This window comes from Tursiops truncatus, chromosome 3 (genome assembly GCF_011762595.2).
Source record: "Tursiops truncatus isolate mTurTru1 chromosome 3, mTurTru1.mat.Y, whole genome shotgun sequence".
Classification (NCBI taxonomy): Eukaryota; Metazoa; Chordata; class Mammalia; order Artiodactyla; family Delphinidae; genus Tursiops; species Tursiops truncatus.
The window spans coordinates 97,675,042-97,695,821 of NC_047036.1; the positions used below are offsets into that span (position 1 = coordinate 97,675,042).

General features: G+C 34.8%; 1 protein-coding gene across 5 annotated transcripts in view; it reads left to right on the forward strand.

Annotated features, from left to right (window-relative positions):
• DMXL1 (Dmx like 1) overlaps nt 1–20,780 on the forward strand; it is a 259,666-nt gene that overhangs the window by 45,844 nt on the left and 193,042 nt on the right. For all 5 annotated transcript variants that reach the window (XM_033853102.2, XM_073802431.1, XM_073802432.1 and 2 more), the window contains exons 10-24: nt 2,120–2,332; nt 4,194–4,447; nt 4,555–5,239; nt 5,330–5,451; nt 8,153–8,242; nt 8,323–8,425; nt 8,566–8,685; nt 8,977–9,198; nt 11,342–13,027; nt 14,254–14,361; nt 15,492–15,661; nt 16,175–16,272; nt 17,257–17,422; nt 18,226–18,481; nt 19,613–20,706. In XM_033853102.2, coding sequence (XP_033708993.1) covers nt 2,120–2,332; nt 4,194–4,447; nt 4,555–5,239; nt 5,330–5,451; nt 8,153–8,242; nt 8,323–8,425; nt 8,566–8,685; nt 8,977–9,198; nt 11,342–13,027; nt 14,254–14,361; nt 15,492–15,661; nt 16,175–16,272; nt 17,257–17,422; nt 18,226–18,481; nt 19,613–20,706 — 5,387 coding nt within the window. The remainder of the gene's footprint in view (nt 1–2,119; nt 2,333–4,193; nt 4,448–4,554; nt 5,240–5,329; nt 5,452–8,152; nt 8,243–8,322; nt 8,426–8,565; nt 8,686–8,976; nt 9,199–11,341; nt 13,028–14,253; nt 14,362–15,491; nt 15,662–16,174; nt 16,273–17,256; nt 17,423–18,225; nt 18,482–19,612; nt 20,707–20,780) is intronic.

A 20,780-nucleotide genomic window follows, 5' to 3' on the forward strand; every position in this document is an offset into this window, starting at 1 on the left:
CACTTATAGTATCCAGAGGCAACTCTAGGTCAGTGGAATAATTTTGAAAGTCTTTGCTGAGTAAAGGACAATATTTTGAGAATAAAGAAAGCTTGAATTCTGACTTTAATGGAAAAGGCTGAGGTATTATGAAAAAAATAAACCCTAAGTTCCTGTGTAACATCTCCCTGACTACCTTCCAATAAGGAAAACTCTAAAACCTTTCTTTAGATTGTGGGTCCCTAAGAAAAATTCATATATGTAGGGCAAATCAAAGCAAAATAATAATATTAGGAGCTATATTAGATCTTGTGAAAACTCCTTTCCCTAAATTAGGTCTGTTAGAATGACTTTCCTGCAAGGCCCAACTCAGATATGGCTTCACTTATTTGTCCATCAATGGAAAATGATACAGGAGAGGAGTTCATAATAGCGTGTTCTCTTAGTTCTAATTCTTACACGCTTTCCATGAAGATTTCTCATAAAAAATGACTTTATCAGATTCTTTGGGTGAGGTCAGGAGGCAAAGGAAATGTGAGTCTTTTCAGCCAGAATGCTTCTGCTAAAAGTCAGCATAAGCCCCTAATTGTGTGTACTTTACAGCTAGGCCTGTGATCTACTTTAGGCATTGCTTATCTCTTCTGAGTTGATTGTAAGTTGAAAATCAGAAAATGCTACCCATTTAGTTTTCTTGGGGACACTCTTTCAAACCCTAACACTATTGTGTATCTACCTAGGAACAGTGGGATTGGCAGTTCAGCCCCTCAAGGGTTTTATTGGGGGTTTAGTCTGTGCCAGTATAGGAACTGGAGATAGTGGTAGGAACTGGAGGTACAGTAGTGATCAAAACAGTGTGGTCCTTGCTCTTAGGAAGCATATAACTAGGTAGGAGATAGGTAAATATTAATCAAATAATTATACTAATGAATATATAATAATAAACAGAGCGCTTGGATTAGATAATATCCATCAACTCTTAGAACCCAACGCCAATTAGAAGGGACAGAAAAAAGATTCTTTTTTTTAACATCTTTATTGGAGTATAATTGCTTTTCAATGGTATGTTAGTTTCTGCTTTATAACAAAGTGAATCAGCTATACATATACATATGTTCCTGTATCTCCTCTCTCTTGCGTCTCCCTCCCTCCCACCAGGAAAAAGATTCTTCTATCCTTTCTTTTACCATTCATGCCCTATAATACTGTTCCTATGGGTGTCCATCAATAGACGGTATTTGAACAAATACTTAAAATTGTTTATATTTCCTTTTAAAAAAAATCAGTAGATTTGCTCTGGAGAAAATTATTTACCTTCGCTGAATCCATTCCAGCCTATAATGTTCAGCAGACACCAGCATGATCTAGATTTGGATTTTATTTAATAATGATAGACAAATTTTTCTTTACCTCTATTAAGTTAGGATTGTCATTTTTCACAATTTACTCTGAATTTGTACTTCAGTATACTTAGCAATGATTTCAAAAGTAATACCAAGGAACAATTTTTTGTAGCTGAGTTGGCTTGTCTTGAATGCTTTTCTTGAATATAAGGGAACCTCAGTTTCATACTTTCTAACTTCAATCTTGATGCTAATAAATAAGCAGTATCTATCTTAGAATTAGATAGGTAGGTCATGAAAAAAGTTAATATGAGGATCTGTTAAGTAAAAGAAAGTTGTTGCTGTTGAGATAAACATATCACTGGTTCCTTTGACAACTTAATGATGGCATTTTTAATGGTAGATCAGGTTAAAATATATTTCTAACCAAAGTTTCTATACAAATTAAGAAGACTACCCTATTAACATGTCTGCAAATTATAGACATATTTCTTAATGAGAATATTTTTTAAAATTATAGAAAAAAATGTATATGTATGTATATATAAATAAGTTACGGTATATAATGTAGAATTTTATTTCCTTTACAGTAAGTGTTTTAAATTTACCATGTAAGTCTGTTTTCATGAATAATAATTGTGTGAACCATTATACTGTGAGTCTTATTTATAGGTTAAATAAAATGTATGGCAGAGGTTTAAAGATAAATGTAACAGTAAATAATAAAAATAAGAGACATGGATGTTTTATATGCTAGCATAATAGAAATTTTAATATTTTTTTGTTGTTGTTCTTTATAGACATTCCACTTCTTCCTTCTATTACGTCTCTGAGTCTAAGTGAAAATGAAGAGAAGAGTGGACCTTTTGTGGTACACTGGCTAAACAATAAAGAACTGCATTTTTCTTTGTCCATGGAAGTCTTTTTACAACAACTTAGAAAAAGTTTTGAGCAACCATCTTCTGAGATGAGTGTAGAAGACTCTAATCAGGCAGATGTAAAATCTGATGAAGGTAAAGCTTTAAGGATAAAAATTATAAAGTTTTATTTAAAATAGCAAAGATTTTTATATTATGGTAACACCAGCTACTGTTAGAAATAACCTTCAAATTGCAGTGGCTTAATACAAATTTGGACTAGCTCATTTAATAATCCAATGTAGATGTTCCTGTTCCAGGTGGCTTCTTTCCTGATGATGATGTAGGGACTTAGACTTCTCCATACTTATGCTTCTGTCAGCCACTAGGGTCTTGCTACTTAGAGGACTATCTGCAGACTAGCAGCATTGTCATTATTAGGAATGTACAATCTCAGGCTCCACCTGGAGCTACAAGAATCTGTAATTTAATGAAATTCCCAGATGAGTTATATGTATATTAAAGTTTGAGAAGCAGTACACTAGGGCCTTAAGGTTTGCATTCAGCCTCAGTCAAGTAGAGAGAGAAATCAAAAATGTTTTTGTTATTTGTTTTAATTACAAGATTGCAGGTTCCCCTTTAAAAAAAATTTAAATTAAACAATACAGGCGTGTATAAAGTTTCCATATTGTTAAGTTTGATAAGTGTCCTTCCAGATTTATTCTTTTCTATGCTCACACAAATATATGCATAAAGGTAGTTTTTTTAAGAGTTGTACTATGGGAGTTCATTTTTCAATGAAAATAGTGTGCTGCAGCTTGCTTTTTAAATTCAGTAACAGGCACTTTTCTTTCTTATTTTTAACAGCTCCTGAGTCAAGAGACTCAAGAGAAAACTTAAGCATTTTTTCTGATGATAGCCATTTAAATTGATTTAAATTGTTTTTCACTATATACTGATAATGGTAGAGTAACACATCTCTTCATCTTTGTGTGAATTTTTCTGTAAGGTAGATTCCTAGATGGGGAATTAGCATAGTGTATAAGCATTTTTAAATTTCAATAAATTCTGTCAGATTACCCTCTAGTAATGTTTTACCACTATATGTTCCCTCTAAGTATATGCAGATATCCTTTTTTCACATCCTTGCCAACACTGGATCTTTTTATTTTTTGGCTGTTGATATGGACAAAATGGTGTCTTGTTTTACTTTGAATTTTCTTGAGTTAAATTGAGCAGAATTATGTTAACCCTTCTGTGGTTTGCCGCTTCGTGCCTTTTGCCTAATTTTCTGTTGAGTTATTTTTCTTTTTCTTAATGATTTTATGTCTTGACTAATTTTTAAAATCTGGTAAACAAGCTAACATTTTTTGATAGTCTCTTAAGAAAGGCTTTGTATTCCTAACCAGGAATAGGGGCTTGGATGTAGAGGTCAGAATATACATATTTATTTGTATTAATAAGTTGGCATGTGTTGAAGGAAATCTGGAAATTAGGCACTATAAAATGTATTTCTTTAAAATAGTTTCTTTAAGGTGTCATATCAGTTATAAATGCTTACACCTAGAGGATGGCTAGTGTGGTTGACTTAGGTTTTATGAATCTGACATTATAAAGAAAGTACAAATTACATTCCAATACTATATTTTAAAAATTCAGCCTAATTTCAACTCCCTCATGTTAACATGAGCAAAACTAGGGTCCAGAGAAGTACTGTGTCTTACTTCTAAGTAGTTACTTGTGGTACATCTGGGTTTGGAAACCAGTTTACCTACTTTCCAGTCTAGTATTAGTCCTTCTACTAATAATCCACTGAATCAGCCTTATAGGCCTTCTGAGTACTGAGTTAACTCCGTGGCCTTATATTCCTGGAGCAAAGTTATTTTTTAAAGGGAACCCCATTTCTTGTTTATATGAAAACTTGTTTTTCATTTTGAATGCATTTGTAAAGATATTTCTTAATTTTTAGTAGTAGCTTGATTGTATTTACTTGGTTCATGAACCCTTTTGCTTATAGAGATCGATGACGGTATTGATGATCTGAAAATAAATCTTGAAAAGAAGGAATTGGGCAGTGATAAATTGGTACCAAATTCAAGTTCTGTACCATTACCATCAGCTGCCATTGATCATCAGATTGAAGTACTTCTGTCTGAATGGAGTAAAAATGCAGACATGCTATTCAGTATTCATCCCATGGATGGTTCTTTGCTGGTTTGGCATGTGGATTGGCTGGATGAATACCAGCCTGGTATGTTTCGTCAAGTACAGGTATTATTTTTATGATCTCTGGAGAGCTACTTGTTAAATGTGGGTACTGTTTTGTAAAACCTCTTTATATAATTTCATGAATTCTAATGCTACTTTCTTTCTTCTAGGTGTCCTTTGTTTCCAGAATTCCTGTAGCTTTCCCCACAGGTGATGCAAACTCTCTCTGTAAAAGCATAGTGATGTATGCCTGTACCAAGAATGTTGACTTGGCTATTCAGCAAGGGAAACAAAAAACTTCCAGCCTGACACGTTCCACATCAATGCTTATATCTTCTGGTCACAGTAAATCAACTAATAGTTTAAAATTAAGCATTTTTACCCCTAATGTTATGATGATTTCAAAGCATGCTGATGGCTCCCTGAATCAATGGCTTGTCAGTTTTGCCGAGGAATCTGCCTTTTCTACAGTTCTCAGTATTTCCCACAAATCCAGATATTGTGGTCATCGCTTTCATCTTAATGATTTAGCTTGTCACTCAGTATTACCATTATTGCTGACAACGTCACACCATAACGCATTAAGGACACCAGATGTTGATAACCAAAAGGAACCTTATGGTGCTGTGAATATTGAAGAATGTTCTTTGGCACAACAGAATAAAAGCACTATTGACATGGCCTTTCAGGATCCCAATGCAGTTTACAGTGAGCTTATTCTTTGGAGAGTTGATCCAGTTGGGCCATTGTCTTTTTCTGGAGGTGTTTCTGAGCTTGCCCGGATTAATTCTCTTCATGTTTCTGCATTTTCCAATGTGGCATGGCTGCCCACTCTTATACCCAGTTATTGTCTAGGTAAGAATTCTGATTTTTATTTAAGAACTTGAGATTTTCTGACATTATTGCTTAAGGGTTAAATTTCAAATGTTTTTAAAATACATCTAGGTGCATACTGCAACTCTCCTAGTGCATGCTTTGTAGCAAGTGATGGACAGTATCTGAGATTATATGAAGCAGTTATTGATGCCAAGAAACTTCTATATGAGCTTTCCAATCCTGACATTTCTGTAAGTAAATGGCTTTTGAAGCTAAGAATATAATATGTTTTTAGATACTTTATACTTATTGGGCATGTTCTAGAATTGTGACATATAATTTGTAATAAAATGTATATTTTTTAGTAATTTTTTTCACATTTTACTCTTACAGTGATTCTAACCTCCTTTAAAAAGAAACCATATCTTTCATTCATTCCAAAAGTAGAGTCTAGTGTCCTACAATATGTGTTTCTGTTGTACTTTTTTTTTTTTTTTTTTTGTGGTACGCGAACCTCTCACTGCTGTGGCCTCCCCCGCTGCGGAGCACAGGCTCCAGACATGCAGGACCAGTGGCCATGGCTCATGGGCCCAGCCGCTCCGCGGCATGCGGGATCCTCCCAGACCGGGGCATGAACCCGCGTCCCCTGCATCGGCAGGTGGACTCCCAACCACGTGCCACCAGGGAAGCAAGCCCACTGTTGTACTTCTTTGCTCAGAGATAAATGGGGACTACTGACAGTGTATGGAATTATGTTGGTTCATCTGCAGGTTTTTTTCTAGGCAAGGGAAGCTGAAATAACAGGAGTGGAATTTTAATCTTAACCAAGAGGAAAGAGCTTTCAGCTTGGTTGCACTACAGGCAGGAGTTTTTTCAACACCATTGCAAACAAAGCTTTTGTCTTATGACAGAGGGCACTTGTTCCTGTGCCCAACTAATAGCAACCCACCATCTGCATTGTCTCAGCACCTCCAAAAGCCAGTATTTCCATTCTTTTGGTTTTTGCGTTTTTAAATATGCCCTGAGGTAACTTTCAGCCATACTGAGCTTCCTGTTTAAGAGAGTCAAACTGTCCTCTCAACCATCAATTAATGTCTTTGTTAATCCTCTGGTTACAGAATTGCATAGGTGTCAGTGGTCTGCTCCCATCTTGATTTTTCCCTGTTATTTTTATTGCATGGTTTTACAGAATACAAAGTTTTTCAAAACATATATAGTGTTAAATTAGAAACGTATATTTCTCGAGGGCCTTCTATTTTTCAGGAATTGTTTTAAGTGCTGGAAATTTAGATGTGAGCAAAACAGACAAAAATCTAAGCTTACATTCTAGTGAAAGAATATAGAAAAAAGGTAAAAATATATTAATAAATACTTTGGAGAGAAACAATGTTGCAGAAGTAGTATGGAGTGCCAAGTAAAGTGCTGGTCGGGGAAAACCTCACAGAAGTGGTGCCATTTGAGTAAAGACCTGAAGGAGATAAAAGAGCTACCTATATCGATATGTAGAGGGAAGAGTATTTCAGGAAGAGCCAGTGTAAAGATCCTGAGGCCAGAGCATGTTTGGTATGTAAGGAACATCAAGGAGGCCATTGTGGCTGGTGCAGAATAAGTGAGGTGGAGAGTAGTCAAAAATAAAATCAGAACGTGAGCCTGGCCAGATTGTATTGAGAGTAACTTTGACTTTTACTCTGAATGACATAATAACTAGTGAAGATAATGACAGTGATATGGTCTGACTTAGGCTTTAAAAGGATCACTCTGGTTGTTATATAGATTAGACATGGGAAGCAGAAGTGTTATCAGAGAGAACAATTCAGGAAGCTATTACAGTAGTCTAGGAAAGAATCAAAGGGGTTTAGAGTGGTAGGAAATGGTGGTGATAAAGATGCTAAGAATTGGTCAAATCTGGATGTGTTTTGAACATTGAATAGTAAGGATTGGACTGGATATGGGGTTTGTGTGACAAAAAGAAGATGACTCCCAAAGTTTGCCTTGAGATGAGAAGTATAAATAGCAGTTTTGGGGTTTTTTTTTTTTGGCCACGCTGCCTGCCATGTGAGATCTTAGTTCCCTGACCAGGGATTGAAGCTGTGTTCCCTGCATTGGAAGTGTGGAGTCTTAACCAGTGGACTGCCAGGGAAGTCCCTAAACAGCAGATTTTGAGGAGCAGGGCGATTCAAGAGCCGGGCTTTAGACATGTTAATTTTGAAATGCCTGTTTGATATCCAAGAGATCTAGTAAGCTAGTCTCTGGAGTTTTGAGGGAGGCCTGGTCTGAAGATAGAAAATAAGTAGTTGTCAGAATATAAAGTTGTGGAGCTGAGTGAGATCACTGAGGGAGAGACTATAGCTGGAAAGTAGAAATGATAGGAGGATTGAACCCTGGGGCATTCCATTGCTAAAAGTGAGGTGAGCGTGGTGTATAATGGAAGCCAAAATGAAGAAAATTATTTCCAGGAGGAAGGAGTAATCAACAGAATCAAATGCTGCTGATGGATCCAGTATGATGAACATTGAATTTAACAACGTGTGCTTGACTAGAGCAGTCAGGAGATAAGTGGCTCAAGAAATCAGCATATGTAAATAGTATGTTAACTTGTTTCTTTAGCTTTCTTTGTCAAAATTAATGCTTAAAAAACCTTGATTCTTAGAACATTTCCATGAGATTGAAGTCAGTCTTTCACACTTATAAATATAAAATACTTTTTTTCCCCTTAACAATTACCAAGCATTGCTTTTGGTTTTCTCTGCACCAGCTGAGCTGTAACTTTCTTCATTCCTGTGTAATTGCTTTGTAAAATAGTAAAATGTTTATAATGAAAAGGACTTGTGAATTTATTTAGTCTCACCTGAACTTATTTATTATTTGTCTGTTATGCCTGAAATTTTATGTCATTTGTTACTATTTTTTTTAATTGTTTAATAAAGGAGATATCCATTTTTTCAAAAACAGAAATATGTTGGTGAAGTGTTTAACATCGTAAGTCAACAGTCAACAGCCAGGCCAGGATGCATTATTGCATTAGATCCCATTACCAAACTTGTAAGTATTATTTTTCTGGCCACTTAGCATTAGGTAAATAATATGTATGTCAACTTACATTGGTATTTATTTACATTCAGCAAGGCAGAAAAACCCAACTGCTTCATGTTTTTCAAGAAGACTTCATTTTGAATAACCTTGAGAAGAAAAGACTAGGAAAAGACAGAGTATTATCTGATGCAGGTAAAGAAGAATTTTTCATGAAATAAGAAATAAAATGTAGAGTATGTTAGGCAAAGATAAATTGATATAATATTTACATAATATATAAAGTTATCTCAGCTTTCCATGTTAGTAGTGAAATACACCATTTATACCAACAGGCAGCTCACCTAATGAATTTTCGGAAGAATTCTACCTAATTGTGATAGAGTGCACCCAAGACAACCGTTCATTGTTACACATGTGGAATTTGCATTTGAAGTCCATTCCTGTCTCATTGGGTGAGTTTTTTTTTTTTTTTTAAACTTTAAGTAGGCTTAGGTTAACAAATTATATATGGTTAGATAGTTCAGTGGATATTTTTTAAAGCTGTTTTTATTGAGAGAGGATAATTATAGTTTATTCTGTTAATTAAGAAAAAAACAATTTTCTGATTTTCTTGCCGTAAAGAATCATATTAATATGTTAACTTTTTTGTCTTTTATAAGGTGGTTTTAGATTATAAAATGTAGCAATTGTAATGTTTATAGGGTTTCTCTCCCAGTTTTTGGTTCTTTTTTTATGTTTTATAGATGAAAAAGTAGATACAAAAATATCTGAAGCAGTTTGGCAGCCAGAAGAACATTATTCTTCTTCTCCAGAGAAGATCTTATCCCCTTTTTCACAGAAGTATCAGGCTTGCAGAGCAAATCTCCAGAGTACCAGCAAGTTGACTCTGTCTTCAGAAATGGTTTATAGCCAAGAGTTGCATTTGCCAGAAGGAGTTGAGATAATAAGTGTTAAGCCATCAGCAGGTTTGTAAATTTTGTAAAAGGAGACTAATCAAACTTCATAATGCATGAGTATTTACTGTGTATTTAAAAATAGGTGCAACTCCCAGTTTTAAAATCTACACAGAAACAGAAATAGAAAGAATATCTTTAAGTATCCTAAATTAAAATTTTAAATTTCTCATTACGTTTTCAGATGACTCTGGCATTTGTCAGCCAGTTGTGGTCTTAAATATTGATTTCCAAAACAAATTTTTATTATCCTTTTGTGAAGACAAAGCGAAAGTTTCCAGGGCAGAGATAATAATGGGGTGGCACCTTATTTGCCAGCTTTGATAATGCTGGTATTGGCTGCCTGGAGCTCTGTGCTGTGAAGGATTCTAAGTGTGTAGTTCCTGATATATATATTTGTCATCCTATCCTTAGGGCAGTGGTTCTCAAAATGTGGTCCCCAGACCAAAAGCATCAGCATTGTTTGGGAAGTTGTTAGAAATAATAATTCTTGGGTCACACCCTAGACTTACTAAATCACCAGCTGTGAGGTGGGACCCAGCAGTCTTGTTTTGACAAGCCTTCCAGGTGATTCCAGTGTACAAAAAAGATCAAAGTATCAAGGGTATCATGAAAACCAAGACAAAAATCCATCTTTTTATCACCTAGTTCTTTCATTTTCATAGTCACAGTGTGGGTTTTTGGTCTTCTTTACTTGTCTATCACTTTCGACTAATTACTTTGAATGCTTTTCAGTTTGCCACATTATCAGGTACTTAATCTTTTCTAATTGGTGAAGTTAGCAGGAGTATTAACAGTGTCCTGATAACTTTTACATTCTGGGTCTTTTTTGTGTATTTTAATAAAAGAGGCATCAATGCAAGGCAAGTTAAAGTTTGAAATAGAATGACTTTTGTATTGGCACAGTTTTAAGAGCTGTTATCCTTAGCCAGAGCAGTATAATCTTCACTACTGAATTCTATTAAAAAAACTATATGGCAGATCTAAGAGAAACTGAAGATGTTTCTAAAAATAATCCTTGGCGCAAGTTGAGTTTGAAAGAAAAGAGAAGTCCTAGGGCAAAGGAAAAAATTTGTTTTGTTTGGCAAAAACAGTAGCATGTGATAACAGCTTTTTTTCCTAGTCTTGAGAGTTTTTTTTTTTAACCAAGACTTTTGGGAAGGGTAAGCTCTTTATTCTCTGTTCAGTTCAGAGAAACTAATAGACAGTGTTAATTGTGTCCTTATGCAGTACTGCTAAGTCCTTGAGGACTTAAAGAAAAACTTATGTTGAAATATGCTTTTAAAATATAAAAAATGTTCTGTATAACATTTCTGTATTACGATTAGCAGTTTATGTTTAATAGTCTAGGATAGGGATTGGCAAACTATGGGTCACCTACCTTTTTGTAAGTAAGTTTGATTGGAACGTAGCCACACCTATTTGTTTACTTTTGTGTATGGCTGCTTTGTTCTACACTGGTGGAGTTGAGTAGCTGCAACCGGGACTCTGTGGCTAGCAAAGCCTAGTTGTTACTCTTTGGCCCTTTAAGAAAAAGTTTGTCAACCCCGATTTAGGAAATTAAGAGTATGTAATTACATTAAGCCCAAGCAAACATATGTCCCACTTAGGAATCTTCTCAGCGTCATTTATATGAAATACACTTCAATCATGGAGGACTCTTTTAGTACTTAGGTAAGCATGAGCCGTTCACAAAATTGTATTAAAAAATATTATAGAGAAGTAGCCAGTGAATATTGACAAATTTTAAAAAATGTATTGATATCTTTAAAGTGAGATTTATAATAATATATAATGCTAACAAAGAGTTGTGAAAAGAATGCTGGATTGAAAACCAGGACTAGAATTTAGGTTTTCTAATTCTGCCTTAGTCTAGCTATTTGATTTAGGCATAAGATACTTATACATTTAGTCAAGAGTCCTTACTTATAAATTATTACGGAGTTCTCTTTCAGCTCTAGGTTTTGGTAATAATGTCCTTTTTATGTACCTTTTTGACGTCATTAAAAGCGTCTTACTGATCTTGCTGATCCTTAAGCTAAATATTGTCATGTTGTTAACACTAGTTCATGCAAAAGACTAAAACCTTTAGTACAAGAAAACAGATTTATTTAACCAAATTTCACATTTTGTTACTGGATTATTTTTGTTTTAGGACATCTGAGTTCTTCTTCCATATATCCCATATGCAGTGCTCCTTATTTATTGGCAACTTCATGCTCAGATGAGAAAGTAAGATTCTGGAGATGTAGAGTAACAGCTGAAGAATCTGCCACTTCAAAGAATGGAGAAATGGATCTTATATACATTTGGGAAGAATGGCCGTTACTTATTGAAGATGGACTGCAGAGCAATAGTAGTATAACTGTACCTGGTAGGCCTATAGAAGTCAGCTGTGCACACACAAATCGTTTAGCAGTAGCATATAAGCAGCCTACGTCTAATAGTAGATGTTCTCAGGACTTTGTGATGCATGTAAGTATTTTTGAATGTGAGTCTACAGGAGGTTCATGCTGGGTCCTTGAACAGACAGTTCATTTAGATGAGTTAAATACAGTGTTGGATTCTGGCATTAGTATTGATAGCAATTTAGTGGCCTATAATAAACAAGAGGTATATTTATCCAGTAAAGAGAGTGTCACATCAAACACAAAGCATTTAGTTCACTTAGATTGGATGTCTAGAGAAGATGGTTCTCATATTCTTACTGTAGGAATTGGATCAAAACTTTTTATGTATGGACCCCTGGCTGGCAAGGTACAAGAACAGACGGGTAAGGAAAGCCTGGCATTTCCTCTCTGGGAAGGTACTAAAGTTGTGCCTCTTTCTAAATTTGTACTGTTACGAAGTGTGGACTTGGTTTCTTCTGTAGAAGGCTCTCCACCTTTTCCTGTTTCTTTATCATGGGTCCGGGATGGCATCCTGGTGGTAGGAATGGATTGTGAAATGCATGTATATTCCCAATGGCAGCCATCTTCTAAACAAGAACCGGTTACAACAGATTCATGCAATGGGAGCACTCCATCTATAATAAGTTTAATAAAACAGAGTAACTCATCAAGTTCTGGATTACATCCTCCAAAGAAAACCCTGACTCGATCCATGACCAGTCTTGCACAGAAAATTTGTGGAAAGAAAACTGCGCTTGATCCTTCTGTGGGTATGGAAGATTCAGGTCTTTTTGAAGCAGCTCATGTTCTTTCCCCAACTTTACCTCAGTACCATCCTTTGCAGCTTTTGGAACTCATGGATCTTGGCAAAGTTCGGAGAGCAAAGGCCATCTTGTCACATCTTGTCAAGTGCATTGCTGGGGAAGTTGTGGCTCTGAATGAAGCTGAATCTAATCATGAACGCCGCTTTAGGTCTCTCACCATCAGTGCTAGTGGAAGCACTACTCGAGACCCCCAGGCATTCAATAAGAGTGAAAATACAGATTATACAGAAATCGATTCTGTCCCTCCACTTCCTTTATATGCCTTACTTGCAGCAGATGATGATAGCTATTACTCATCCTTGGAGAAATCTAGTAATCAGAGTACCTTAAATAACTCAAACCAGTTGTCAAAAGAAAGTTATGATGAGCTTTTTCAGATGTCAGCTTTAATGACTGATAGTCATGTGTTAAAGACAGAAGAAGAAAATACAAAGCCCAGGGTTATTGACCTTTCACAATACAGTCCAACTTACTTTGGTCCTGAGCACGCTCAGGTTCTTTCTGGCCACTTACTTCATTCTAGTTTACCAGGACTCAGCCGGATGGAGCAGATGTCTTTGATGGCTTTAGCAGATACAATTGCAACTACCAGCACTGATATTGGAGAAAGCAGAGACAGAAGCCAAGGTAAAATTAAATTGGGTATAGGATTAGAGGAAAAATTGATGGTAATATTTTTACTTATTTTTTTCACAGAAAATAATCTTAAATAATTTCTGTAAAAATGACAGCCATGAAGGTTTTTAAAATCATCATTGTTGCCTTCACAGTATTTTTAACTTGAATATATATTATTTATCCCATAAATCATACTACTCTGAGAAAGTACACAAAGATTCATTATGCCAAGTCATTTTTACCTGTCTACTTAATAATGTTAAGAATCCAACTAATTGCTTTTGAGTTTAGCAAAAGTTAACATTCTTAATAAATAATTACTTTAGAAACCCCAAAATAAAAGGTGCTTTCTCCTTTATTTGTTTTTCACATTGTAATAATTCACTGTTAATTTGGGTTTTTTAATATTGAGGTTTTAAAAAAATTAACATTAAGGTATACTCCTTCCTAGAATAGCAGCAAGCAAGCCTAATAAAATTAGGTCTTTTCCTCACCCAAAGAGCATTTTTTGTTTTTAACCTCCTGAGTTATGAATAAATTTGTAGAATTCCCATCAGATTTCAAATAAGATCTGATTAACAGTCTAGCCTTGTGCACCAGATATGTCAGTAGGATGCGCCCCTTAAAAGGAAAATGTGGGGTAAATTTAAGAAAAAAGAATAACAATAATAAAAATAAAAACTTTAAGAAAAAATAAGTTGGTCATGAATTGCGACATGAAATATTATTAGTAGATATTATGTTTTGATGTGACTGTATTACAAGTGTTTTATGTTTTTATTCATTTAAAGTAAAAATCAGGCTCCCTTACCATATAGCCATTTCTTCCAGTGTTAGCAGTTATTGGAATGGGTATGTGACTTGAATCAGTATGGATAATATTACAGGGAAGGTTAAACTATTTTAAAATTGAGTCACATTTAAATTAAAATATTCATGTCAGAGGAGATTATTATTAAAAATATGTCAGAGATCCTGAGTCAATTCATTCTCTTCTTTATTATTTTTTCAATTATTTAACGATACAACTTTTTTCTGTAATGTATAATTATATAGGAAAAAGAAATACTAGATAATATTTAGACTGAAAACTTTTGTCAGTTTCACACAATGTTTTGTCCCTGTATTTGGTGCTGTGACATACCCTGCTTGCCAGAATTATTAGCATTTACTTGTGTTTTGCTAATGAAATGGGTTTTTACAAGTAAAAATACCTTTTTTTTTCTTTTTTATAGGTGGAGAAACTCTTGATGAATGTGGCTTAAAATTTCTTTTGGCTGTTCGACTTCATACTTTTCTTACAACTTCTCTTCCAGCTTATCGAGCTCAACTCCTTCACCAAGGTGATTTTGGCAATAATCTAGTAAAAGGAAGTAAGACGAGTAGAAGAGAGGCTTAAGAACATTTAAGTTTGTTTTTGCCCAGATATGATAATGCCAACAAATTTGACACATTCTGAATTGCCTTAATTTATGTTAAAAATGTTTGCTTTCATCTCATCCTCTTTGCATAAAAATACTGGAGAGGGCTCCCCTGGTGGCGCAGTGGTTGAGAGTCCGCCTGCTGATGCAGGGGACACGGGTTCGTGCCCTGGTCCGGGAAGATCCCACATGCTGCGGAGTGGCTGGGCCCGTGAGCCATGGCCGCTGAGCCTGCGCATCCGGAGCCTGTGCTCCGCAGCGGGAGAGGCCACAGCAGTGAGAGGACTGCGTACCACAAAAAAAAAAAAAAAAAAAAGCTGAACGATAAACCCCACATGTGTGGACCAGTAGGTTGAGAGACTTGCTAATGTAAATGATGCTTTATAAATATAAAAGTATCTTATTAATATAGTGATTATGGGGTAATAAAAGTTATTATGTGCTAGGTACTATCCCAGATGCTTTAACTATATTATTTCTTTTAATCCTCACAACAATGTAATGAGGTAGGTGCCATGATTATTCACATTTTGTAAATAAGAAAATTGAGGAATCAAGAGGTTAAGTAGCTTGCCCAAAGTTATATAGTTAGTTAGGGTGGAGCTAGAATTTAATTTATGCATTCTGATTCCAGAGTTTTTGCAGTCTTAAGTTCTGTTCACCAGCTGTACTGTCTCCTTGGTGCTTTTTTGATTCCATGGAATTAAATCCACACAACAAATGTTGACCAAAGGATGTCAGACATACTAGAGAATAGAAAGACTCAGCACAGTGGCATTTGCCCATAAGCGTTTTTCCTTATCTTTTTAAAAAACTATATTTTAATTATAGAAAATATATGCTCATTGTAGAAAATATTGATGTGATGATTGAGTTACTTGGAGAAGCAAGAAAAAAGACCCATGTTCCCTCCAACCCCAAACAGTTATAACTCTGGGAGTCTTATATAAACTTTTAGGCATTTTTATTGCAACTATGGAACACACATTTCTGATCATCATTATATAATCATATTTATTTTCTTATAAACATTATTTTTGATGTTTCTTCAGGCCTGTCTAGTAGTCATTTTGCCTGGGCCTTTCATTCAGTAGCAGAAGAAGAACTGCTGAACATGTTGCCAGCAATGCAGAAAGATGATCCCACATGGTCTGAACTTAGAGCTATGGGTGTGGGGTGGTGGGTCCGGAATACCCGCATCTTACGCAAATGCATAGAAAAGGTGAGTGTTTTATTTTGGTGTAAAAATGAATTAATATATATTGCATGTTTATTTACATGATATTCCATATTTCCTCTCCTGTTACTCTTTTTTTTAGCAGTAAAATGCTTTTAAATAGTCTTTATATTTCAAAATAGCATAATTTTTAACAATTTATATTCTAATTCTTAAATTGCTAGTTGATATATTAGCATTTTTTATTGATATACACAAAATAATATATATACACATTTAGGAAAATAAAACAGTACAGAAGAGCTTGCAATGACAAGTGTAGTCCTGTTTCCATCTCTGTAATCTTGGAGCCCACCACCATGATTACTTTTGTAATTATAAAATAAATTAATAAATTAATAAATTTACATATACATGCGTGTGTTCATACACATATTTTTTAGTTTATTGAACATTTAAGTAGAGAATGTATGACAGTCTCGTATATGAAGGAAAGTATTTGTTTATTTAATTAAAAACTGTTACCGTGAAATTTTGACCAATATTTTCTAATTATAGGTAGCCAAAGCAGCCTTTTATAAAAAGAATGATCCTTTAGATGCTGCCATTTTTTACCTTGCAATGAAAAAGAAAGCTGTGATTTGGGGATTATATAGGTAGGTGAAAAAACTGCTTCAAAATGAAAAACTTTCCATAGAGTATGAAGTAAAAATTTCTTGTTCTTGTTAGTGTGATTCATGTGGATTCTTAGTTATTTTTGTATTTAAGAGATTTCATGTGAAAGAAGCCCAGGTTACAGAGCAGAAGAATCTTGATGAGGTCACATTAGCGTTTTTTAGGTTTATCAGTCCAGAAAAACATTTTTTTTTTGCTTATTTTAAGAACTTCTCATGATGCTCCTGTAGAACAAAAACTAAACCAGAAACTTTATCTGGAATGGGGAAGAAGATGAATTGGTGGAGCTTTGAAGATACATCTACCCTCTGCCCTATCAAGGAGCTCTTGGACCAGGCTATTCTTCCAAACCACCCTCTTTCTAAGGGCCCTGACCCCATTCTTGAGCTAGAGTCATTTAGAATTTTTCTCTTTCACTTGTTCTCAGCTAGACTTGGTGAGCGTGATCGCCATAAATAGTTCATTATTCGTTTGGGGTTCAGTTCTAGATATATCCATATGATCAGCAACCTTTGGGGGAAAATCATGGTATCAATCAGTTGTAAGAGACTAGATCTTTTAGGATTGTTTTGCTTCGGGACAAATTCCTTGGATTTTTATCATCAAAGTCATCTTCAGGTGGGCAGTGGGGCTAAAGGCAGTTGATTAAGTTTAAATGGTAAAATAGCACAGAAGTTAATGTAAATTATATATTTGTATAGATTTAAAAATAATTTTTCACAGTGCTGTTAATGTAGTTTCTTCGTAGTTTGAAAGAATGTTTTCAATAATCTCTGAAATTTATATGGAAAAGTAAATGTTTACCATAAATGCTATTTTTGCTCAGAAAAGCAGCAGATGTATAGTAATTTATGAACTGGTAAATGTTTCTTTTGAGTCTTAACTTTTAAGTGGCTAACTTCATAACAATTGGTTTTGATGTAGAAGCATTATGTTCCGAAATTTTCAAACTTTTTTCTTTATAGATCCCAAAAAGATTCCAAGATGACACAGTTTTTTGGGCACAATTTTGAGGATGAGAGATGGCGTAAAGCAGCTTTAAAGAATGCTTTTTCTTTGTTAGGAAAACAAAGATTTGAACATTCAGCAGCATTTTTTCTTTTAGCTGGTTGCCTCAGAGATGCAATTGAGGTAATGAATGAATTTTTTTAAAAATAGCATTGTCATCCTTTTAAGCTCTTCATGGTTTCAATTTTGTTTTTTAATTTCAACTCAAGTATAGTGGAACTAACACAAGGCTTAATGTCTAAAGGCTTAATGCCTAACTGGTAATATTTAATGGTGACTTTAAAATTTTGTCATTTAGCTTGAATGATATTTATACAGAATTAAAATTAACCAGGTTCTGTTGGTTGGTAGAGATAGGTAGTTGATCTGACTCTTAAAAATATTTATGAACAGTTAAAAAATAAAATATTTGTCCTGTCACTTTAAACACATTCGGACGTATATTTGGCTCTGTGTTAGTTGACAAACCTTAGGAAATTTTTAGCTAATTATTTCTAAGTAAACCTTACAAAAAGTTATAAATATTTAAAATATAACATTTCTGTTTCAAATTGCCCTTTTGCTCAGAGTTTCATACAAGTGATTCAAAACATCTTTTTGATTTGGAAACATAGTCTGCTGAGGTGGATGGGGAAGGGTAAAAGCTCAAGAATAAAACAAAGCGTGTCATTTTAGCAATTATTTAGTGGTTTTTCATTAGGCTAATTCTTTTTGCAAATATGTATTTAGTACTACCAGATAAATTAACATAAATGTTGTCAAGTAGATTTGCTGAAGCAAGCAGCATATGTTTTCTTTATTGTCCTTGTTCACTATTTTCAGATATTAATAAAGTTTTGTGTTCATCTAGTTATTAGTGAGTTAATTGAGTTTACCTTAAAATGAAAGATACCCTTATTTATAAACAATATTTCTTGTTTTTGAAGGTATGTCTTGAGAAACTGAATGACATTCAGTTGGCTCTTGTAATAGCAAGACTCTATGAGTCTGAATTTGATACATCTGCAACATATAAATCTATTTTACGTAAAAAAGTTTTGGGAATTGAACTCAATGAACTCAATTTGTTGAATATAAATATGCATTATGATCCTTTTCTTCGGAGTATGGCATATTGGATTTTAGAAGATTATAGTAGTGCTCTGGAAACATTAATAAAGCAACCTATCAGAGAGGATGATGGTAAGCTATACTTCTAAGATGTTAATGTTTAAGAGTTTTATTAGTGTTCGTCAGGTTCAGAGCACACTGTTGGGTGCTAAGGATAATGCAGAGCAAATTGAAGACGTACATGGTCTAAGACTTTATGGTTTAGTTGGGGAGACAGAGTTATGTATACAGTTTTTTATTTTTTATTTCCCCCCCCACCAGGAAGCTAAATCCTTTGAAAACCAAGGACTTTGGATTTTCTTATTGAACATAGATGTTTTCAACGTTTGAATATAAATGTTTTGAAGAAAATAGTGATAAACAGGGAAATAGAAGTGGTTGGATTTCAACTATAATTTTAAGGTTGACTAGATAGGACTGAATTGGATATGGAATATGAAGGGAATGAGAGTGAAGTTTAACTCCTGGGTTTTTAGTTTGAGCAATAGATAAGTGATAGGGGGAAGGCTAGGAGCAGAGTTTGGAGAGTGTTGCTTTAGATAGAAAAGACTTCTCAGATAAGGTAACCTTTGAGATGAGACCTAATTGAAATGAGTGAGTAATCAGTCAGTGCAGGTATCTGGTTTTTAGGCCAAGGGCACAGTAAATAAAAAGGCCTTGAGGCAAGAATATGTACATGTAAATGGAAACGTAATGTAGGCCTTTGGATATAGCATTCTAGGTTTACAGGGTGAAATTGCTACTAGAAATAGAGATGTGCACGTTATCACATATAGATGGTATTTAAAGCCGTGGGACTGCAGGAGTTAACTCAAGGAGTGTAGATAGAAAGGAGGTCAAGTACTGAACTCTAGGACACTCAGCATTTAAAAGTAGAGATGAGGAAGATCTAGCAAAGCAGACGGACTGAGATGAAGTGTCCAGGAAAGTAGGAGAAAAAGAACTAAGTGTGTAACTGGATGTTTTAAAATGTCTTAGATTGTTTCCTGAAGAGATGTGAAATCAGCATAATCTTTGTTTTCCTACTATGTTAGAACGCTTTCATTACAACTGTGTTCCTGTCTATTCAGTGCTATGTATTAGTTTGGTCTCTTAAATTTTTCTTAGAAGACCAGGTAGATAAAGGTGCCATGGTAGAGAAAAAGGGCTACAGTACAAGCCTTGAAGAATTTTTCTTGGCTCATAAAATGAATTTACTTTCAGATCAAGTCATGATGTCAGCCTGCAATCCTGCCGTTTTTAATTTCTACAATTATCTAAGAACACATCCTCTTTTGCTGAGACGTCATTTTGGATCATCTGATGCGTTTTCCGCACACATGAGTTTAACAGGAAAAAGTGGACTGGCAGGAACAATTAATTTAAGTGAAAGAAGATTATTTTTTACTACTGCCAGTGCTCATTTAAAAGCTGGCTGCCCTATGTTGGCTTTGGAAGTATTATCAAAGATGCCAAAAGTCATCAAAAAAACGAAACCTTTTTGTAGAACATCTAGTTTTCTGGATACTAGTAAAGTCAGTTCTCCTTCTTCTCCATTCAAATTGGATGCAAGGGAAGATAAGTCTTCTGCTATTGATTGGTCACAGTCACTGATGAATGGTTTTGGATCTTCTTCAGAGGGTTCCTCAGAGAAGCAGTCAAATTCCACTCTTTCTTTTGACTGGAGCCAACCAAGTATTGTATTTCAGGATGACTCTTTAGAATTAAAATGGGACAGTGATAACGATGAAGAAAATGAGGATCTCCCTGTTTCAATGAAAGAACTAAAACCTTTACAGAGAAAAGTAGGGGAAAAAATAGATGAAACAAGTTCTAAGTACACAGACTCTCTCAGCACACTAGATGAACATGACATTTTAAATCCATCAGAAGATATCATTGCAGTTCAGTTAAAATTTAGAGCATGTTTAAAGATTCTCACGGTAGAACTTCGTACTTTATCTACTGGATATGAAATAGATGGTGGAAAATTGCGATACCAGCTGTACCACTGGCTTGAAAAAGAGGTGATAGCCCTTCAGAGAACTTGCGACTATTGTTCAGATCCTGAAGAATTACAGTCTGCATTTAGTGAAAATGGAGATGCATTTGGATTAAATGAAGATGCTGAAGATTTGCTTCATCAAACAAAAGTGAAACAACTGAGAGAAAATTTTCAGGAAAAAAGACAGTGGCTTTTGAAATATCAGTCACTCTTGAGGATGTTTCTTAGTTACTGCATACTGCATGGATCCCATGGTGGGGGTCTTGCATCTGTGAGAATGGAATTGATTTTGCTTTTACAAGAATCTCAACAGGTATGTAACTTACATGATAACCAGTCAAAATACTACTTGTATGAAAAACAGTTTTTGAGATTGCTTTTTTAGTT